General features: G+C 46.2%; 1 protein-coding gene across 1 annotated transcript in view; it reads right to left on the bottom strand.

Moving 5' to 3' along the window:
* LOC107109550 (gamma-aminobutyric acid receptor subunit alpha-1) overlaps positions 1-19,799 on the bottom strand; it is an 88,008-nt gene that overhangs the window by 47,893 nt on the left and 20,316 nt on the right. Inside the window, exon 4 of the mRNA XM_015410212.1 lies at positions 4,912-4,979. Coding sequence (XP_015265698.1) covers positions 4,912-4,979 — 68 coding nt within the window. The remainder of the gene's footprint in view (positions 1-4,911; positions 4,980-19,799) is intronic.

Raw genomic sequence — 19,799 nt, 5'->3', positions numbered from 1 at the left:
GACCATGAGTGATTTCCTGTTCTTCTACATGAGGCCGGTTGGGTGACCTTTGGTCAGTCACGGCTCTCTTGGAGCGGTTCTCTCAGGAGCGGCTCTCTTAGAGCTATTTCAGCCACAGGGAAGGGGATTGTAAGCCGTTCTGGTGTGAAGGGCAGGGTATGACTCCAGTCCCTTCTTTTTCTTCAGTAGAAGGCTATAGAATCCTCATCGGTAGAATACTATAGAATCCTTTATTGGTGTCTAACTAAACTACGAATAGACACTGACTTTGAGCTACTTGAAACTGGGTAGCTCACTTGGGGGCTCACTGTGTGGGGCGAAATCAAGTGTAATCTGAATGGAAGCCAACGGAACCTCTAAGGGTTTCCTTCTAGAAGGATTCCTTATCAGCAACATGTGGCCTTGATGGTGTGAAGGCAAATTGGGTTGGTATTTGTCCTGGGTTAGGGATCATAATATCTATTCCAATATGTCATTGGTACATCATGTTTTCTGTTTTAGCAGGGATGCGGTATGACTTCCAACCTGGTGCGGTGAGCTGGGAATATGGCAGCTGGCACATCGTTACATGTCATTGGTTTGGTCCTCAGGAGCATTTCTCACAGGTTTTAACAGTGAATTGTTAGGGCCTAGATGGGTGGCATTGGTTATGATAGGCTGTGGGATGCGGCAGTGCAGCCACGGCAACAGTAAATAAGGCAGATGGATTGCCGGGAGGTTCCCTTGGGAGGAATGAAACTGCTTATTGACTTGGCAGCCCAGCCTTACTTCCATATAGGTAAATAGGTGCCACTGGAGCCATCTTCACATTATGGCGAGTGTACTACAACCTGCACGTATGGGCATATATCAGATGGTAGGGGGGAGCCAATGCACATTTCTGTGTGCTTGTCCTGGTCTTTCGGATAGGAGCCCAGTTTCTGTAGACTTCTTGGTGGTTATTAAAGAAGCATTTCATGTACTTAGAAGCATTTCGGACTGCCTTTTTTGGGCCTTCCCTTGACTGTTAAAGCAATGGGGTTCCTCCCTGGCAGGTCATTTAATTAGAAGCGTATCAAAATGCCTTATTGGTGCAGTCCATTGACTTATAGACAATGGATGCCTCCCGGCTCGGGTCCAATTGCAATGGTGGGAATAGTTCTTTATGAACACCAAGACGTTAAGAGCAGGGGGGCAGATCTTCTCTACTGCTGTTGGACATCCTGGGGAATCTCTTGATATGACCTTTAGCCAGGACGAGTCCAGGCCTCAATTTCTGATCTTTCGGGGTTATGTGGTTGCCTGAAGATCCGAAGTAAATGAGTCTTGTCTGTTTAATAGTGAATGAATGCATGAAAAGGCATAGACTTGGTTTTGCGGGGCATGAAGGTAAATAGCATCACCGGATAATTAACATCGCTTTAAAGGGATGGGACTTCCTTTACTACTCAGGAATTTTAAAAGAGTTAATTCAGCAGATCGCAGTGACGGTAGGAATGCAGCCATTGCAAATGCAAACCTTACTGTATACAGGTAGGGAAATTTCTAAAACAATTCTATGAGGGTCGGTGAAAAGAGGGGTTAAATTACGATTTGGGGGCCGCTGCACTTCAAGTTGTAAGATGGTTACAGCTTTAGGCATGCGGATGGAACTCCGCGGACTTGGCCCATGTTCATGACGGTGAGCACTCAGGCGTGGGGTGAGTTGGACCTTGCTCACGGCAGCCGCCCCAGGATGTGGCTTCCTTGCCACGGCAGCCGCCCCAGGATATGGCTTCTTGCCATATGGTAGGGTCACGGGGTTTCTTCGGATCAGTCCCTTAGTCTAGTTACTGCGCCCGCTTTGGGGGGTGGCAGTCTGGGGGATACGTGAGCCAGGGGTGGGGCTTTTGCCTAGCATTCGAAGAAAGGTATTGCGAGAGTTTCAAGTTATTCATGAGGTTGTCATTTCAGGTGCGGCTGGCCATGGGACGAGACCACGAGTCGATGAGGGTTCGTTTCAGGTGCGGCCAGCCATGGGGCGAGATGAAGAATCAATGTCTGTGGCCACAGCACAGTCTTTTGGGCCACCCACCGGGCCAGTGGAAGCCCTTGGTGCTACAAGGGAGAGGGAACACGGTGGGATGGTCGGCCGGCAAGGCTGGGGCGTGACAAGCTGAGGCTGTCCTGGTGATGATCAGAATGAGATGGTTTAGAGTGCGGATGGTCTGCTTGGCTATTCTGACTTGCCATGAATTACAAAGACATTGTGCGTGGGGTGGAGGCTGACCTTGCGATGAGAAGAGCAAGGTGGCCGGGGTTGCAGATGGTCTGGTTGGCTATGCTGCTTCGCCATGAGGGGCTACACAATTGCACGGTGGAGTCTTACCTTGGGATGATAAGAGCAAGGTGGCTCGGAGCGCTGGGATGATAAGAGCAAGGTGGCTTGGAGTGCTGATAGCCTGGCCAGCTACGTTACTTACCCTGTTGTTTGAGGAGCGGCACGGGCCGCCTCCTGATATTTTACTGGTGCACCTTGGGGGCAATGATCTCGGATTGATGAATGGCAAGGCCCTGGTTATCCAGGCCACAGAGGACCTGAAGCTGATTCAGGCGAGATGGCCCATGGTGCAGGTGATTGGTCGGCAATTCTACCACGGCACGTGTGGTGCAATTGGGGGGACCCCAGATGCATTGACCGGGCTAAGCGCAAGGTGAACAAGCAAATCCAGAAGGTTTTGGAGGGTGGTTGGGGCCAGTATCTACCACACCCTGGAATAGGAGTCCGGGACCCGGACCTGTACAGGGAGGATGGTATCCACTTGTCAGACAAGGGCAACCAGTTATTTTTAGAGGACATCCGGCAAGGGATCATGGCTGCCTTAAGTGGTTTGGTGGCCGCGTCAGCCAAAGCAGAGGCTTGGCTTTGCGAGTGGCAGAGATAAGGCAGCGGAATTGGTGAGCACCGTAAGCCGTCCCATCTTTTGGGAACTGGGGGGGTCTTCAGGAATGGCTTGCGGGCTATTAAGGCCCCGGGTGGGGAATGAGGACCCCCTCTGGGAGCCTCTTGGGTTAAGCTCCTCTCTGCAAACTGTAGGGTTTCAGGGGTAGGCGCTCCCGGGAGGCAACCCATGGCTGGGCTGCTGGTCGCAAGCCAGGTTAACGGCCCAAGACCGGGGTTGGTGCCTCGCCCATATATATCAGACAAGGAGGCTGGTCAGCCTGACACCTGCCTTGTCTGTTCCGCTACTTAGGAAGTGCTCCCTTGCCGGTTGCTATTAATAAATTGTATATAGTTAATAAAGTGGCCCTTATCTAATCCAAATTGTTGTCCGTCTCGTTATTCCCGCTGTGGGGGCAAATAACCTTACATTGGGTATGATCACATGCACAATTAGTCCCGCCATAGGCACGAATGCCAGGTGGATTTAAAGGGCATGATCAGACATGAACATCTGGGAAGCACCTTGCACCTGTCGGCAACCAATTTTGCTCTGCCGCAGAAGCAGAGTAAAAAGACACCGGAGAAAATCCAGTACTAAATGGGTTGCGACAGGCCATGGATGGAGTTTCCCATGTCTGATCGCTCCAGTGTGCTCTCATGATGTCGGGATGATCTGATCAGGCCATCCCGACTCCATGCCGTTGGTTTTTTTCCCCTTCTCAGTATGTGCATCATCACAAACTACATAGGGAGACCTCAGTGCGGAGATGTGATTCATTGATTCCTCGTGTAAGTGCATCTGAAACAAACAGCAAAAAAAACAAAAAAACAAAAAACAACCACCACCCGACTTACCCGTGGTTGCGTCTGATCACGCAGTGGCGGGCTGTGCCCACAGCTTCCAAGGACTGTGTGATCACGCAACCGCGGGTCAATTTCCTCTGGAGAAAATAACCTTGCTCCCCCCCCCACTTTATCTCATGCATTTGACCACTCCCATTCTTTATTTATGCCATAATGGTCTGTTTACTAATTTATACCCAACTAGGCTGAAAAGGATACAGTAGCTCTTTGTGGCTTATCACTAATTATGTTGCAAAATTTATAATGGAATCCCTCAGATGCATTATAGGAATTTAGGTTTCCATGTTAACTCCATGTAAAGCAAAACTTCAGACTCTTAAACACTTGGGTCAGTCACACCAAATATCTCCAGGAAGAATGGAGTAAAGGGGAATAAGTAGCAGACTAATGGTGTATGTGTGATGAAACAGATATGTCAATCTATTTTCCGTTTGTCTGTCTGTCCATCCATCCTGACCTTCTCCTTGTACAGTCTGGACCCAAAGCAAGTAAAACAATAAATACAATATAAAATAACCAATTATTAAAATCATCAAAACACATCATTCAAACAAGTAAATTAAACAAATAGTTAAAAGAAATAAGAAATCATTCAGATCCTGTTCAAGCTGCCTCATAAGCTCTTTTAAAGAGTTCTGCCTTACAGCCTTGCCAGAAGGTTGCAATGGTGTTTGTATCACACTTTCCAGGAAGCAGTTCAACAGCAGCTGGGCAGTAAAAGAAAAGATACATCTGATAACAGCTACATCTGATCAGTTTTTGGAAACAATCAGGCAGAAAGTTATTTAATATCTTCTGGATGTCTCTAATTTATTAAAGGCTTCATATCCTCCTTATCCTTGAACAATGAAATTCCCATCATAGGAAAAGTTTCCTTCCCAGTTACTGTGGTGCTTGGCCCAGTTTAAAAACATTGATACAAAGTGAGCCAATGGTGAAAAACTTTCCAAATCAGTATTGTGGGCCTAACAGATGAAAGTTTAAGCTCTTGTGTACAGAGTCAATGTGAATGGCAATGGTCAACATTGCATAAATGGATGGTATCATTCTGGAAAGCAGGCCAAACAAAATAGGTTATCGCAGATTTCCATGCCCTCCTTGAAAGCTAAGACATTAAAACAAAATAAAGATAGGATGTCACTTACCATATCATGGTCTGAAACAGGCCCAAAGCTGGTGACAAAGATGTCAGTCTTCACCGCAGTTACACGCTCTGATGAAGCAGGAAATTAGGATAGTGAGTACTTATCGATACCTTTCATTAGATCAGCTACTAGAAGCTTTTATCAAAACAGAGCACGCATTGACTTTGATTAGGTATGCTGAAATGGGTCCACCACTAACTATGCTCAGACATCCAGCTGCTCAGCTCACGCTCTGCTTGCCATTCACAAGCAGGGAGCCGATCATTCGGCAAGCTTGTTCAGTTTCCAAATAATTTCATATATGTCTGTATTCATGATATGATAACTGGTGTTTGCTCATGAGTAGATTATATAATTGCTTCTGCCATCTCCTGCCACCTATCTGGAACACGTTAAAATCAAATTGAATCACTTGGAGATTTTTGAGGTGAGATATACTACTTAGAGTCTTTGGGTGCCTTCAGTATCTTTCCATGAACCTGGCTAATCTTCAGTTAGTTCTAGATATGACTGCATGGGTACAAAATCAGACATTGCATTCTGTCTACTGTCAATCATTTAAAGGATGTATGTGATTGTGCAGGCCCAAAGGCAGGAGAAATGGCAAGCAGTTCTGTGATTTATAAAAGCTGGTCAGTGTAATGACCTGAGTGACCAGGAGTCCTGGGGATGCAGCTTCTTTTCCAGTAAATAAAATGATTTAGTGCTGTATTGACCAACTGGATACTGTGCAGATACAAAGCTGCTCAGCATTGTGTGCTCACAATGACTGTCATCAGGAAACATCAGGAGCTTGCCTTGCATGTACTTGAGGGAATATATGATCAAGATATGTTCTCCTGGTAAACTCATTCACGGTGAAGCTCTCAGCTTGCACATCCACAGCATAATCGTAATGATTTAGGACAAAGTCTGCAAAGTCCTATTCACATTAAAAAGGTAAAGGTTCCCTTGCTCAAAAGCCAATCGAATCCAACTCTAGGGTTGCGGTGCTCATCTCCGTTTCAAAGCCAAAGAGCCAGCGCTGTCTGAAGACATTTCCGTGGTCATGTGGCCGGCATGACTAAACACCAAGGTGCACGGAACGCTGTTACCTTCCCACCAAAGTGGTACCTATTTATCTACTTGCAATTTCTTGCTTTCGAACTGCTAGGTTGGCAGGAGATGGAACTAGAGACGGGAGCTCACTCCATCTTGTGGCACCTGGGTCTCAAACTGCTGAACTACTGACCTTCCACAGCCTGCAGTTCAGCGTCTTAACCACTTGAGCCACCGCAGCTCCTCCTATTCACATTATGTGTGGGGGCAAACACATCCAAATTCTTCTCAGAGGCTGCGGTCAGACGTGCCATTTGGCATGGTCAGGAAGCACTCCTATTTCATCAATTGGTATTTTAAATGAAGTCATTCAATCAGACCTCCCAGTATAATCTGTTTTGCTGCAGATGCAGCCCATCACTGCACAATCAGACAGCATGTTCAGGTGAGGGGGTTGCCTTTTTGTGCGCATGCGCAGAAACGAGGAATTCAACCCCCAAATGGAGAGTTCTCCATGGACTGATTATATGGTTACGTGCATACCACTAAGCAAGCACAAAAAATGGTGATGAGTTGGGATGGAATGGGCAGACCATTCTGACAGCTTGAGAATGCACTTGCTTGATCAGACAGTGGAAAGTCCACCTGTGGTCCGTCAGAACCAGTTAAGACTGGATTTCCCCAGTGTCTTTTAACTCCATTTCAGGGGGGGCAGCACGGGGTGCCGATGACTGTGGGACCTTTCCAGATGTTGCTGTCTGATTGTGCACTTTAGATACATCAGGATTTCACAGCGAAGTCAGATCTAAAGGCACGTCTGACCACAGCCAGAATTTCCTTCTCAGAAGAACCCCCATACAAAGTCTTCAGATTTCTATTTAAATACTTCAAGTTTGAAATACAAATCCTGTCATCAGAACAGAACCTTTATTGGCATATAAAATCAGTAAGATAAAGCTAAAATTACATAAAGTCCTGTCATCTGGCACGAGAGCTTTTAAAAAACAAAAATGCTGTTGGGTACATATTTTAGAGATGAGTAAAAATTTCCTGTTTTATTTCTTTTTATATACATTTGTATTTGTGTCAACAGTTTCAGTTCTTTGTGATAAACATTTAGTTACTTCTTAAAAGATGCAGCGACTGGCTTTCTCAAGCAAGATTCAACATGCAACATATCAGAGAAAGATAAAATACATATAGCCTATTAAAAACAAATGGACTAAACAGTCAGAGCAGCCTAATACTGGCCCCTGCCACACGGGGGGAGAAAGCACGGCTGAAGTGTGGCTTTTTAAAGCTGCACCAAAAGAGACACGTGGTGGCGGGATCAGATAGATCCCCTGAGCCACTGCGCAGTTCCTCCCCGGCACGATCAGATGCTGGGGGGAAGCCACTGAAGGGAGAGCGAGGCAGCCAAACTGCGCATGTGTGCGCTTACGCAGTTCAGCCGGGAGCCTGGATTGCTACCGAAGATGGGCGCGCCAGTGATCCCACGGCCGTGCTTGCGGTGGCGTTCCAGGTAAGTCCTGCTCTTTTGCAGGTTCTTTTTTGATGCGCACTTTAGGCCTGAAGGGATGGATCGGGGACGGGTGCACGCCGATTCCCAGATGTTGCGGTGTGCTCGCACCCATTTGCTGCGCCCCCAATCCATCCCTCTCCCGGGCCAAAACCTTCCGTGTGACCAGGGCCACTGAAGATTTAAGGTTTCTCAAAGGCTCTATTATACAGCCATTTTGCAACATCTCCTAAAAACAAGCAGTAAGTGGGTAATATGAAATTTCAATGGGAGACCATTCCAGAGTGTTGGAGCAATTATAGAAAACCATCTGGAATGTCAGATGCACCTCCCTATTTGAAAAGACTGCTACAAGAAATTACACGGAGTGGAACATAAGTTGCATATGGGCATATATTGGGAGAGCTGTTTTTTTAGATATGACCATTGTCAGCATTACAGGTTCATTTGTACTGTGCAGGCATGCTTGGGGGTTTTGCATGCCACTTACATAATATTAATAAGTACAATCAATGTCATCACTATGAACAAATATTTTTTGAAAAAATTGGAAAAATTCAATGGGAGGAAACAGAAAATGATAGCAAAATAAAGAATCATGGATTTAATTTGCACAAGAGAATCAAAATGAGGATCTTCATACTGAAACTACAGGGATGAGAAGTTTGAATATGCCCCGATTGATTTTGCCCCACAGATTCCCCTTTGAGCACCCCAGCAATGCTACCGTCTGGTTGGGGCAGACATGCCCCATCCTTTCTTGAGGCCATCAGTGCACCACTGAGAGCACTGCGGGCAACTTGCTTTCAGGGGTCTGAAACCTTTTACATTTGAACAGCTAAAGTTCAAAAGAAGAGATCGACAAAAGCCAGCATAAAAAAAGCTCATTTGTATAACTGACATTGTACAGATTAATATGTGGGATTCCACATGGTGCAATCTTATCCCTCATGTTATCCAACCTCTACATTAAGCCTTTAGGATAATTCTTCAATAGCTTTGGAACAGGATGCCATCAGCATATATAACTATGTATAGAGATACATATCTCTCTCCAAGTTCTATATCTCTCTGTCCAGATCCTCTGGTAATATGGTAGAGCTACTGCCTAACTGCTGAAGTTAAATGGGCTGGAACTGAACCCAGCCAAAATGGAGGTATGCTGGTTGGGAAGCATGAGGTCTTAAAAGACAATGTTTTTCCGATTTTGATGGGGTTCAGGTGGCCTTTGCCGACTCCATTAAGAATCTAGGAGTTATCAACATTACTGCTGGAAAAGCAAGTTAATGCAGCTGCAATATCCTCCCCAAAACTCCCCCCCCCACACACACTTTTTTATGTTAGTTTAGTTAGTTTACTTTAGCCCAGAAAATGGCCCCCTACCTTGACTCTGCTAATATGGCCACCTGGGTCCATGCTACCTAATCTCAAAACTAAACCACTGTAATGCATTCTACATAGGTCTCCCCATGAAATCAACTCAGAGACTCCAGCTGATGCAGAATTCTGCAGTTCAGTTATTATCGCCAGCTATGAGCATGCATAATACATCACTGTAAGCAATATATATGCTTCACCAAACTATTTATTTTCCCCTACTTCTGGCAGCCTCACCATTCTCTGCTTCTTTGTCTCCTTCTCACCCATAAACCCAATCGGATATTACAAGCTGCCCAGCACTTGCTTCTGGGCCTGGGCCTGATAAGTCCTCCCTCAATGGTCATAACAGCCCTGGAAAGGGCACTAGTCTCTCTCCCTGCCTTTTCCTGACTGAAACCAAGGGTTGAATGCTGGCAATATTATGCAGTTGCCAAGCAACAACCACTGATGGCATTAGTTTCTAAAAGCTACAGGTGTTGATTTTATTATTTTGGGAGTTAACCCACCAGAGTAATATTTTTTTTTTTAGATTTCAGATTTTTTCACAAACCTGGGGTGTTTTTCAAGTTTATAGAAAGATTTTTCTTATTTGCTCTTGGTTCCAGTCTCTAGATTTAAGTATCATCAGATTTAGCCAGATTGAGAATTCGGCTGCTTTCCAGCTGCAGGGGGCTTCTTTGCCTCTCTGGAAGGAGGAAAAGGCAGGTGACGTGTGACATTAGCATCATGGCATCGCAGCAGAGGGGTGGAGCTGGCAAGGATTTAAGCATGGGTCTGCCCCCACTCTTCTTCTTTTGTCCACATGCTCGGCATGCTCAGAGGAGGAGCCACAAACTGACCAACAGTGGTGGTGGTGGTGGCCTCCTTGGGGCTGCAGCATGGAGCATGCTGCAACCTGTGCAGTAACAGTGGTGGCTGCCTCAGACAGTGGCAGGGACCATGACACAGTCTCCATAGTGGCAATGGCTTCCTCAAGATGGTGGTGGACAGGGCTGCAGCCTGTGCAGCAGTGGCAGCCTCCTCGGGAGTCCGGAGGCCACCTGTTCAGGTCAGGGGAGCAATCAGGGCCTGTGGGGTGGCAGCACTGGGCAGGTGGTGCAGCCGTGTTGGTCCCAGGGGGTGGGATTCCCCTGGGAGGCATGGAGGATTGGGTGAAGTGGTGTGGCGCCCAGCAGTTGAGCAGGGCAGGCCTGATGCCTGTGGCTGGGTCAGTGATGGGGCTTCTCTGTGGGGCATTAATTTTGGGGGGTAGATTGGGTTTTTAGATTAGCCTTAGGCCTATTCAGCATGGGGACAAAGAAGGGGCAAGGGTGCTCAAAGGGCAAGCAGCCCGCATTGAGGGCAGCTCCAAAGCGGGTGGTACCCACCCTTTCCTCAGATGAAAAGGAAGATGTCCAAGGCAGACAGGCTATCCTAGACAGGCTGGAGGCACTTGAGCAGTGTGTGGGCAGACCTCCACTCCCTGCCAAGGTAGTGTAGGAAAAGGCAAACTAGACAAGCTACCAATAGGAGATTTCAAGCCAAGATATTAGTGCATTTGTCTGCTTTGGAGGGCAGATGCAGCAAGTTGTTGGGGAATGAAGGGATGGCTACAGTTGCGACACACCAAGAGGAAGGGCTAGGCATGGAGAAGACACTCCAGAGGAAGCAGCCTGGTGTGATTCATGTGGTTTTGGAAGAGGTTCCTGCAGCTGAGGATAGTAAGTGAGACTGAATGCACTTTGGCAGGCCTCCATGGACTTGGGGACCCTGGGGTCAGACTGCTACCTCCAGATCCCCAGCCACTTCACAAACACAGGATGTACTGCAGACACCCATGCCTTTGAAGCATGGTGGTTGGGCATGGGGGACAGGTCAGCTAGTGCCCCGGGGGGGAGTGTTTCATCACTACTAACCCAAACATAGATGGTCCCCTGGGGAGGTTGGGGATACTCCAGCCCATGGGGAATGGCATACAAAACAGCCCCCATGAAAGCCTTGCCATTCGGGGATCAGGCCATGCCCTTGGGTAATCATCTTTCCTCTGTGACACAGGATAAGATAAGGAGACTTCCGGTTTTGGCTTCCTAAATGGTGGCCATGATCTCTCAGAGCTCCAGGAGACGTGGACCATGAATTGGCGGATGGGAGGGGGTACGATCGTACACAGCCCCCTCAGAGCCCTTGCGATGGGCTCCATAGCCATGGGGCACTAGGAGGGCCCTTCCTCTGGCAAACAGCCAGCAAAGGAGGGCCGATCCATGCCCCAATGGTCCCGCCACTGATTTCCGAAATGGACACGGGAAAGCACACCAGGACAAGCACTTGGTGGCCGGGCGATTTAACTGAGCAAAGCGAGATCTACATGGAAAAGTGAATGTTTGTCTAAGCAAAGACACCAGAAAGCAACCTGAAAGCCTCCCCTTAATAGAATGAGGGGGGGAACTCCCCCTCAAAAGAAAAAGCAGACTGATAAATGATACTAAAGGGGGGGGCGGAATGAAAAAGTGAATGGACTAAAATAAAGAACTTTTGAGAACTTACCAAGCAATTTTAAAAGCACTTGAGACTTTGATAACAATTTCTAAAAAGTAAACAATTCCCAAACATGGCGCCGAAGAAGGAGGCGAAGGACAAGCAATCGAAACTGAAATTTTCTGCCGGAAATGCCAGCCCAGTGAGTTCTGGTCCTAGACAAGACACTACCAAAGACTTCCAAACTATGCTGACTAAGGCTCTGCGCCCTCTGCTGGAGCAAATGATATTGCTCCATGCAAAATTCGATGCACAACAAAGCCAACTAAATGAAACTACTAAAAAGACAGAAAAAATGGAGCAAAAGCTTAAAGAAGTGGATGCCAACACACAAAAGCTGCAGAAACAAATGCAGGGGATGGAAATAAAGTGAGCATCTGAGGAGGCACAACTTCTACAGCTGCAAATGGAAAAAGCAAGCTATGTCTTAAGATTTCGGGGGGTCCCTGAAGCCAGAGGGGAAGACCTAAAGCAGACTATGTGCGATTTACTGGGTCTGGTTGCAGATTTAAAAGTGGAGTTTTTACAAAATGAAATAGATTATATAAAAGAAATAAAAGTTTTGAAGGATGTTCCATTTGAAATAAGGAAGAAGAGAAAGAAATACAGAGACTTGGTGCTGTTTTTACAGAAAAATAACATTCCCTACAGATGGGCCATTCCTGAAGGCATGCTCTTCAAATTTAAAGACAAGAAAGAAAGAATTGACTCTGTTGCAAAGGCACATGAATTTTTACATCAACATTCCAGTCCAGCAGGGGAGAAGGATAAAGATGAAGATGGCAGCAGCAAGGGAAGTGAAGAAGAAGGAGCATTGGCACCTTCCAATGAGGATTCAGTTTCTGAACTGGGGGTGGCTGCCCCTATATTAAGCTATCATTTAAGAAACAAAAAGGAGAAAAAATGAGTTATGATTTTCTCTAAATTCTATTTTAAATGAATTTGAAGCATTTAGAGCTCTTCATATAGTCATTTTTGCTGGAGATGCTATTATAAGCAAAAAGAATTATGTACTCACTTAATGTAGCAAGTATAAGCCAATGTATTATAAGCCAATGTTGTAAGCATTGTAAATGACCACCATCTCTTGGGTTTTTAGAGGTTTTCTTTTCTTTCACCTGTAGTTTGTAGTATACCCTTCCTTGTTTCTCTGTAGTTTACAGAAAATGCAATTAAAAAATCCCCTACCGGGGGGGGGGGGAGATATGCAGGGGGCGAGTATGTGGACGTGTTCACCCTTTTATTCAGGGAGCTGGAGAAAAAGGATAAGGAAGACCTTGAAGACAGCAACAAGGAAAAGCTGAAAAGGTGTAGAGTGGATAGGATGTGGGATAATTGGTTGCCAGGGTTCTTAGACTGGTGTGGTAGTCTAGGCCCAGCCCTGGTGGGTGATATCCTTGTTTCAGTATATGGACATAATTTATCGGGGGTATTCAGATTTTGCAGGCCTGGTGTGGCTTCAACATGATGAGGAGTTTCATATGCGGGCAACCATGAATCCTGCCTTGCGCTGGGATCAGATTCATCCGCAATTGTGGATGCAGGTTATGTCACCAGTATGGCCCAATGGCAGTGATTGGTCCAACTGCCAGCATATTGTGCGCTGGCTCCCAAGTAGTTTAGGTACCCACCCCCAGGTGAAGCCGACTGTTCAACAGCATCTGCTTTGCTGGGAGTTAAGCTCCCAAGGGGTGTGTGGCCGTAGACCCTGCAAGTTCTAACATGAGTGCTCCCTATGTGGGGGATGGGTTCAGGAAACAATGGGGGGGGGAGCGACAGGGTCCTAAGCAGAGGCTTGGCCTTGGCAATGGCAGGTTAATGCAGGAAAAGGGAAAACTGATTCAATGAGCACCATATGGCATCTTCCCTGTTGGGGGTCAAGGTCTCCATCAGGCTCAGCCTTCAGGTTTTGCAGCCCAGGGCTGGGGATGAGGACTGCCTTTGGGAACTGCCCTGGCCAGGCTCCTCCCCTCTAAGTTCTGTGGCTTGGGGGGAGCTCCAGGGCAGCACCCTGTTTGCTTTGCTGGACGATGGCCAGCCAGAGGGATGACTCACATCTGGGGCACAGGTGGCTTGCCCAACATATGGCAAGGAGGTGATCTGGAGCGATCCCTGGCCTTGGCCTATTCCACACTCAGGTTTTGCCCTTGCTGCAAAAGGTGTAAATAGTTAATAAAGTGGCCCTTGGTTAAACCCAATCTGGTGTCTATCTATTTCTTCTAACCGGTGTGTGTGTGTGATATTACATTATATACACAGGAGGAGCCTACATGATTGAGAGAACTCCTAAGTTTTATCTGATTCCTGCTTCTAGAAACAGATTTTTCAAAAACAAAATGTTTTAATGGGCTCTCAGGCAGTATTTGTACAGAGTGTATGGTCAGAATTCAAACCGGTTCCCAAAATATCCATATTATTTTTATGTGATGTTTTTGGTTATGGGAACAAACTGATTCTTGAGATTCCATGTTCTAAACCCAGAAATACGCACACCACCACCATGATGTTTCATAATCTTTTAGAACCTGGTCTTTGTGAAGACTTGGGAAATTTTCCCATAGTTTGAACATACAGCTGGAACTATTCCCAAATCAAGACAGAATGATATTTATAATAGAGGATCAATATGCTGGAATGTTTGAAGAAGAAAAAGAAGAAAAGGTCTTTAGTCATTCCATCCCACCCCTTTTCGCTTTCCCCCCAATCCTGTGCTAGGTAATCGCTATTCATTATAAAATTATATGGTATCTGGAAATCATAGCTATTCACATTGTCCTGGCACTGTGCCTATCCATGGTTTTGTATGATGATCATTTGGTGCTAGAGCCTAGCCCACACCCTCATTTGTCCAACATTGTAGAAAGATGGCACAAACCTGTTTTTCTCTCCCAGGAACATAATGTAATTGGGCCTATGGTCACAATTTATGCTACCTTCATTACCATACTTTTTTTTTGGGGGGGGAGCTCACAAATCAGGCCATCATACATTTGGGATTTTATGTGAAGTGTCTGCCTCATGGATGATGTTGTGCCACTCCTGCACTATGCAAAGTGAAGTACTAAATTAATGAGTGTATGAACCAGACGTAGGTTACCATACCAAGTTGTGATGCAACAGTAGCACACAGCATTCATTTTGTACCTTCCCTGAGCAGTTCTTCGCTAGCATAGAATCTCAAGGTATAGATTCTGTTTGAAGTCAATAGCACTAAATCAGCTTAAATCCTACTACTCTAACAGGACTGGATCGATTTGCCTTACTGCCACACTCATCCCCCTTGGACTCCCTCGTCTCATCAGAAACCTCGGAAACATATTTCCAGAAGATGTACAAAGACTTTTGTTATGAGCCCCCCACCCTACAAAAGATAGAGGACTTGCCTAAATGGCCCCCAGTATCCACAGGAGAGGTTAAATCATTTATTGGCCAACTTAGAAGAGGAAAAGCTCCTGGTGAAAATGGTATTCCTCCAGAGCTCCTGAGAAACAACATAGATTGGTGGGCTCCACTTATGACATCACATTTTACGTACATTGACACTTCTGGCCATATCCCTAAGGACTGGGGCCTCATGATTATAGTTCTGTTTTTTAAGATGGGGAGAAGTGATGATCTGGCTAACTATATGCCAATTAGCCTGCTCAACATTATTAGCAAACTTTATGCCAGACATCTACTGGATAAATTTAAGAGCTGGCTAGAGCAGGAAGATCTAATTACAGAAGAGCAAGCTGGCTTTAAGGGAGGAAGAGACATTATAGACCATTGCCTGATCTTACAGAATCTGAATGAAAAATATTCATCTAAAAGCTCGGTCTTACTCTGTGCTGCCTTCATAGATTTGAAAGCAGCCTTTGATTCCATTTCTAGGACTAAATGATGGGGAAAATAAGAAGTAACATCAATAGAACACAGATTTCTTTACTTAATCCGTATCTTACTCATTAACACCACCCTCAAGGTTAGATGCAATAGGCAAGGTCATCTTACAAACCCAATTGAAACCTCAAAGGGAGTCAAACAAGGTTGCATGTTGGCTCCATTGCTTTTCGTTTTTTATATCAATAACAGGGTCAGATGTTTAAGTGACTTAGATTTACACCCTCCTAAGTGAACAGATCACAGGATCTTCATGTTATTGTATGCAGATGATGCTGTAATCCTTAAAAGAGCACTAAGAGTGTTTACCCGGTATTATAGTAAGGACCATTTAATAATAAATTACAAAAAACCCTAAAATTATGGCATTTGGTAGGAGTTCTAAAGCCTGGGTAAGGAGCATAAGCAGCCGTAAGATAGAGCAGGTAGCCAGCTTTAAATATTCTGGGGTTGTATTGCATGCCTCTAGCTCAAGGAAAGCTCATTGTGACTATATAGCCGATGCTAGACAAAAATCTTCCCATGATATAATTAATTTTTAACGAACTAAGGGTGGTTAATATATTCCAGCTGCTCTTAAACTATTTCTGGCTAAAACATTGCCTCAGTTCTTACATGGGACCATGATTGGGCCACCATCTTCTTGTTTTGTACCTCTGCAGCAGGTACAATTGAAATTCCTGAGAGCAGTCCTTCAACTATCCTGCTGTGTTTCACATGCAGATTTGCATTTGGAGAGGCATGGTAAAAGTTGAGGTTAGGGTGTGCTTTGCCTCCATTAACCTTTGGCTACAGCCAGGGGCAGATTAACCATTAAGCAGACTAAGCACATGCTTAGGGCACCAGGGCCAAAGGGGGCACCACAAAGTTGGGAAAAGAGTGAAAAGCTTAGTTTGTACAGTATATTGTGTTATCATATGAATAAATTTTTGTATTGCTTCAACCTGCATTGTATATCTGGTCAGACAGGTCAACAACTAAAATGGACTGGGTTAGTGTGGAAAGGAGGGGGGCACCAAGATTAGTCAGTGCTTAGGGCACCAGTGAGCCTTAATCCGACCCGGGCTACAGCTAAATTAGGGGCTGTGGTGGCTCAAGTGGTTAAGACGCTGAACTGCAGACCGGAAGGTCGGTAGTTCAGCAGTTCAAGACCCGAGTGCTGCATGATGGAGTGAGCTCCTGTCTCTGGTCCCAGCCCCTGCCAACCTAGCAGTATGAAAGCAAGAAATTGCAAGTAGATAGATGGGTGCCACTTCGGTGGGAAGGTAACAGCGTTCTGTGTGCCTTGGCATCTAGTCATGCCAGCCACATAACCATGGAAATGTCTTTGGACAGCGCTCACTGTTTGGCTTGGAAACGGAGATAAGCACCGCAACCCTAGAGTCGGATTCAACTGGCTTTCGAGCAACGGAAACCTTTATCTTTACCTACAGCTAAATTTCAGCCCTAAGGTCTTATCTCCCTTGATTTTTCAAGATAGTTATCAGTCTACATGGCTAAAGGCAGTTAGAATCAAACTGATGCGTTTGGGCTTTTCCCCTCGCTCTGTTTTGGAAATGGGGTACGAGCAGGCAAAATAAGTTTTAAAGCAAAGGGTGATGGATACTGAGCAGGAGGAAGATTTGGAGAGGTCATCGACTTTCCTGTCTTTGGAAAACTCTAGATATCTAGTTTCCCCAGCTGCTTATATCTCCCAGGTGGAGATTTTCAGCCACAGGAAGGCATTTTCCCTTGCCAGATGTCAAGCACTCCCTATTGCGGTTTTGGATGGGTGGTACAAAAAAGCTCCCACGGCAGACAGCCTATGTCCCTGTGGTTCAGGGGAGATTGTAACTACAGAACATGTTCTACTTCATTGCCCCTTATATCAAGAGGCTTGTTCTAAGTTTATCTTTCCCTTGCTTTGTAGGTATCTGGGTCGATCAGATTCGGTGTATGCTAGAATGTTACTTATAGATGAAAATCTACTGGTTTCATCACATACTGCGAAGTTTTGTGTGGCAGCTTGTAAAATTCGCCAGATACTGATGGCTTAAGCTTTCATACATACATATTGCAGAATTTTACTAATTCTATCATTTTATTTAACATGTGCTTCCCTTTGAATTATTATGTGTGGGAGCTAATTTTAAGTTTTCTCTTACTCACTGTGATGGTCAGGAATTTTGCTAAGACTTGTCCTGGTCTATGACCATATTAATAAAGACACTGACTTTGTTAGGGTTACCAGATGTCCTCTTTTTAGAGGACATGCCCTCTTTTTTTGATGTTTGTCCTCTTTGGGGCTCTTTTTGAAAACTGATGAAATTATCCTTATTTGGGGTTGGAAGGTTAAGAATCTTTTTAGTTAGTAGCAATTACCACTTGTAGGGGTATTTAAAATAAGATTTGTCATAGTGGTCACTTGTTTGAAGTAGTCATACGGGAAATATGTCCCCTTTTTTGCTTTTCAAAGGCCCCTGCCACACGGCAGGGGAAAAGCCTCTTTAAAGCGCGGCTTTGAAAAGCCGCGCCAACGTTGACACGGCGCGGCGGGATCACACAGATCCCCCGGCCGCGCCGCCTTTTCTCCCCAGCGCGATCAAACGCCGGGGAGAAAACACGTCCCGAACGGGAGCCGGCTGAACTGCGCATGCCCGAGCATGCGCAGTTCGGCTCCAGGCCGGGGTTGAGCCGGCGCAAGGGAGCGCCGGCGATCAAACGCCCGGCCTGAAGCGCGCCAAGGAGTTGAACCACCGAGGTAGGTGGTGTCAACTTGAGGCGCGTTTTCCCGGAAAGGGCCAGTTTGGGGGTGGAAGCAGAACGCTTCCCAGATGTTGTGGTGTGATCGCGCTGCTTTGATCCGCCCCCAAACTGGCCCGCAACTGGCCCAAATCACCGCGTATGAACGGGGCCAAAATATGGTAAACCTATCTATGTTTTAAAAAAAGAATTTCCCCCACTATCTTGTAACAACTGTCAAGGTATAAAATGCCCTAAAGGAACGACAACATATAGATCTATGACCTACAGCACTTATACCAGAGCTTTTATCTCAGCATTGCCCAATTGCAAATTATGTCATAGATAACCACCACTAATGTTACTAAGGATTCTTTTTTTCAGCCAACTCTCACTGAGTGGGGGTTTGTTAGAATTTGGGGAGGGTGTTTTTGTGTTTTTTGTGTGTGTGTGTGTGTTTTTTGATAAAACACACCTGTGGATAGAGAAGGGAATATGCCCTTTCACGGATTTTGCTGTGTTTAAAGCCAAAACTCTTGTTTACCATTATGGCAATTAGACGATTCAGGCATGCTTTGTTGGATGTTCCAAAAATAATGAGTCATTCTTACACAGGACAAAGCTTTACAGCAACTGACTCACAGAGTTGGGGTATCAGTTCCAATGAAAGATAACTTTTATTAAGTATTTGTGTATCATATTGACTGTTCACATCTACAATGTAGATGGGTTTGTGTTATTTGGCCTACAGCAACAAATGACAATATTTCTGTATAAATTAAGTTACTCTAATGCAGAAATCCAAAAAATGTGACTATCTGTTATCAGATTTTATTCCTCTTCTTTGGGCTTCACTTTTCCCATTTATCTGTATCACAGCTTTGAGAGGTGGATTACACAGAGACACAGTGACTGGTCCAAGGAAGGCCCATAGATAGCCAGGTGTGGGGGGCTAGGCCCCCCTCAGATGTGTCCAGCCCCCTCTCATTGGTACAAACAGGGGGGGGGGCTTGGTTTAGCTGCGGCCAAGCTGGGAAGGAGCTGGCCTGAGGTGCAGAGTGCCTTTTCACGCCCCTTGGGATCTGGGTGCATTGAGGCCTAATCTCTGCTTGTGGCTCAGCCAAGCCTGCTGGCCCATACTCTTTCCTCCTCCCTGGGAGTCATATGCAACACCCCTGGTAGCTTGTTAGTCTTCCCGCCCTGGCAACTCTGGAGGCAGAGGGAGGAAATTAAACAGTCAGGGGAAGGGAACCCACCACAGAACTTTTTCTATTGCCCTTCAGGCTTGGTTGCCCCTTCCCCATAACTTGCCAGCAGCTTCACCTGGCAAAGAAAAGTTTGAGAGCCTGTGAGACGAAAGGGCAGGGAGGGGGCAGAGACCCACCAGGCATCCAGCTGTACCCCATGAGCCTTGAACCCAGCCTGGCAAAGCTGCTACTGAGGAGGAAGTGGGTGCCATGAGAGATGGAGCCAGGCAGGCTGTTGGTGGGGAGGGGGAGGGGAGGGCAGGCAGCACCATCTTTTGGTGCCACACCACAGTCCCAGGGCCAACCAGCCTGCCTCACTTGGCATCCACTGGCTCACTGGTTCGTGATTGGGGGGCAGGGCAGGAGCCCAAGCTGTGGCCTGGTTGGCCAGGTGTCATGCAAGCTGAAAGAGCTGGCACTACCTGCTGGTGCCTCCTGTGGGCCTGGCTGGCTCTAGGAAGGAGAGGGAGGAACCAGCCTGCTGAGTTGGAAGTGGCTTATCTTGAAGGTAGAAGGAAGGTGCTGTGTCTATGTGTGTGTGTGGGGGGGGGGGTGATGAATGAAATGAAAAGGTTGGCTCCACCCAG

The sequence above is a fragment of the Gekko japonicus genome, unplaced genomic scaffold, assembly GCF_001447785.1.
Source record: "Gekko japonicus isolate JY-2015 unplaced genomic scaffold, Gekko_japonicus_V1.1 scaffold972, whole genome shotgun sequence".
Taxonomy (NCBI): Eukaryota; Metazoa; Chordata; class Lepidosauria; order Squamata; family Gekkonidae; genus Gekko; species Gekko japonicus.
This window is presented reverse-complemented; position numbering and strand designations above follow the sequence as displayed.